This window comes from Mauremys mutica, chromosome 1 (genome assembly GCF_020497125.1).
Source record: "Mauremys mutica isolate MM-2020 ecotype Southern chromosome 1, ASM2049712v1, whole genome shotgun sequence".
NCBI lineage: Eukaryota > Metazoa > Chordata > Testudines > Geoemydidae > Mauremys > Mauremys mutica.
Genome location: NC_059072.1, coordinates 345,881,992 through 345,883,513, shown reverse-complemented (window position 1 = coordinate 345,883,513; position 1,522 = coordinate 345,881,992). Strand labels below are relative to the sequence as shown.

General features: G+C 40.9%; 1 protein-coding gene across 1 annotated transcript; it reads right to left on the bottom strand.

The window, feature by feature from the left end:
* Positions 1 to 361: 361 nt before the first annotated feature.
* On the bottom strand, positions 362 to 1,291 carry LOC123361864 (taste receptor type 2 member 8-like). The gene has a single exon (XM_045002044.1). The coding sequence runs from the start codon at positions 1,289 to 1,291 to the stop codon at positions 362 to 364; it is 930 nt and encodes a 309-aa protein (XP_044857979.1).
* Between the last annotated feature and the right edge of the window lie 231 nt (positions 1,292 to 1,522).

Genomic DNA, 1,522 nt, shown 5'->3' with positions numbered 1-1,522 from the left:
GCCCAGAATGTTCATGTTTGGCTTCTTTTCCATTTATTCCCTCTGGTCTTTAGAAACCACAAGGCCAGATACTCTTCTTTGTGATTATAGAGATGATTTGGCCCCACATGGATGACCAATTCAAATGCATTCCTCTGGTGATGTGCATATGGAGAAAAGTGATGGAAATAAAATTTGAATCTCTGCCAATATTCTGAGGTTGTAAAGAGTGCCAGTCATACTAATACCTAAGAGGGGGAAGTCATTTTTAATTGAGGGATAGGGTGGAAAAGAGAATAAATGTTGAGAAAAGGGGGGGTCAGGCTTGATTCCAGTTCTATTTCAGGAGAGACAGCATCCCTCTGGGGTCTCATGATATGGTTTAAGAAGTCTCTTTTCTCAGATGGCACTTTGTACACTGGATAATCCTCACTGATGCCTCTTTTAGTTTGGAATTCATTAAAATCAAGATAATGGGGTGTATTGAAGGATATGCAGCAATCATTATTGCACAGATTTCAAAAGTCCAGATGTAGTTATCTACCTTGTTAAGCAGTAATGATATAATTTGAGCAGCAAAACTGGAAACATAGAGGATAAGGAAAGAGATCAATGCTTTAATGGCATTTATATGAGCACCTGTCTTGGGATCCCTGAAGCTGGCTATATTTTGTTGCATCTTCTTGGTGTGACTCCATAGAGAAGTAATTAATAGGATTGAAGACACTAAAGATATTGTAAGAGGAAAGAAACTCCCTGCAATGTACAGGAAAAAAAAGAGATATGGGCTATCCAAATGAATGTCTGCCACAGAGTTGTTCTCTAGATGATCCCCTGTTAAGTTGCAGGGCTGAATTGCACTCGGATTCCACAACAATGGGATAGAGGTGACAGAAGAAATCAGCACCGACCCCAGGAGCAGCCATGGAACCATCCCAGAGATTCTCTGCTTCATTCGCAGTAAGAGTGGTTGGGTGAAACTGATTATCTTTACGCAGTACAAGACGTTGAGGCAGGTTGCAAACCAGAGACTGGCATGGTTTACAAACATCCATAGGATAACAGATGCTGTATACAGAGGAGCCAGTTTGGGTGTATCTGGAAAGTAGAGACTGTGGATATACACTGTTAACGTCCCCTGCAACACAAATCTTGATGTGCTCAGAGGGATCAGGATCATATCAGAGGAAGTGATTTTTCTACTTTTGATCCAGTCAAGGCAATTAATGACTGCAATAAATCCATTTCCAACAAACCCTCCAATGATCAAAATTATTATAATAATTAGTGGAATGCTAACCTGAGGCAACATTTTTCTACTCTCAGTCATCACTGCCTGCCTCTTGCGGCATTCAAGAAGAAATCTCCCCCGGGATCAGTTGGTATTCAGTAAGCTGCATGCACGGCCTGCCTGCCTTTTAACTATGATCTGAAAATGACCGTGGGAAGCATTTTGCCAGTGCTGATATTTGGGATGCAAATCTCAGAATGGTTTAATTCTGGAATCCACAGCCTACTCACACATCTGGTATTTACATATTTT

What these genes read in the sequence shown, in the direction of transcription:
- LOC123361864 (XM_045002044.1), bottom strand. Translation starts at nt 1,291, where the DNA reads ATGTTGCCTCAGGTTAGCATTCCACTAATTATTATAATAATTTTGATC.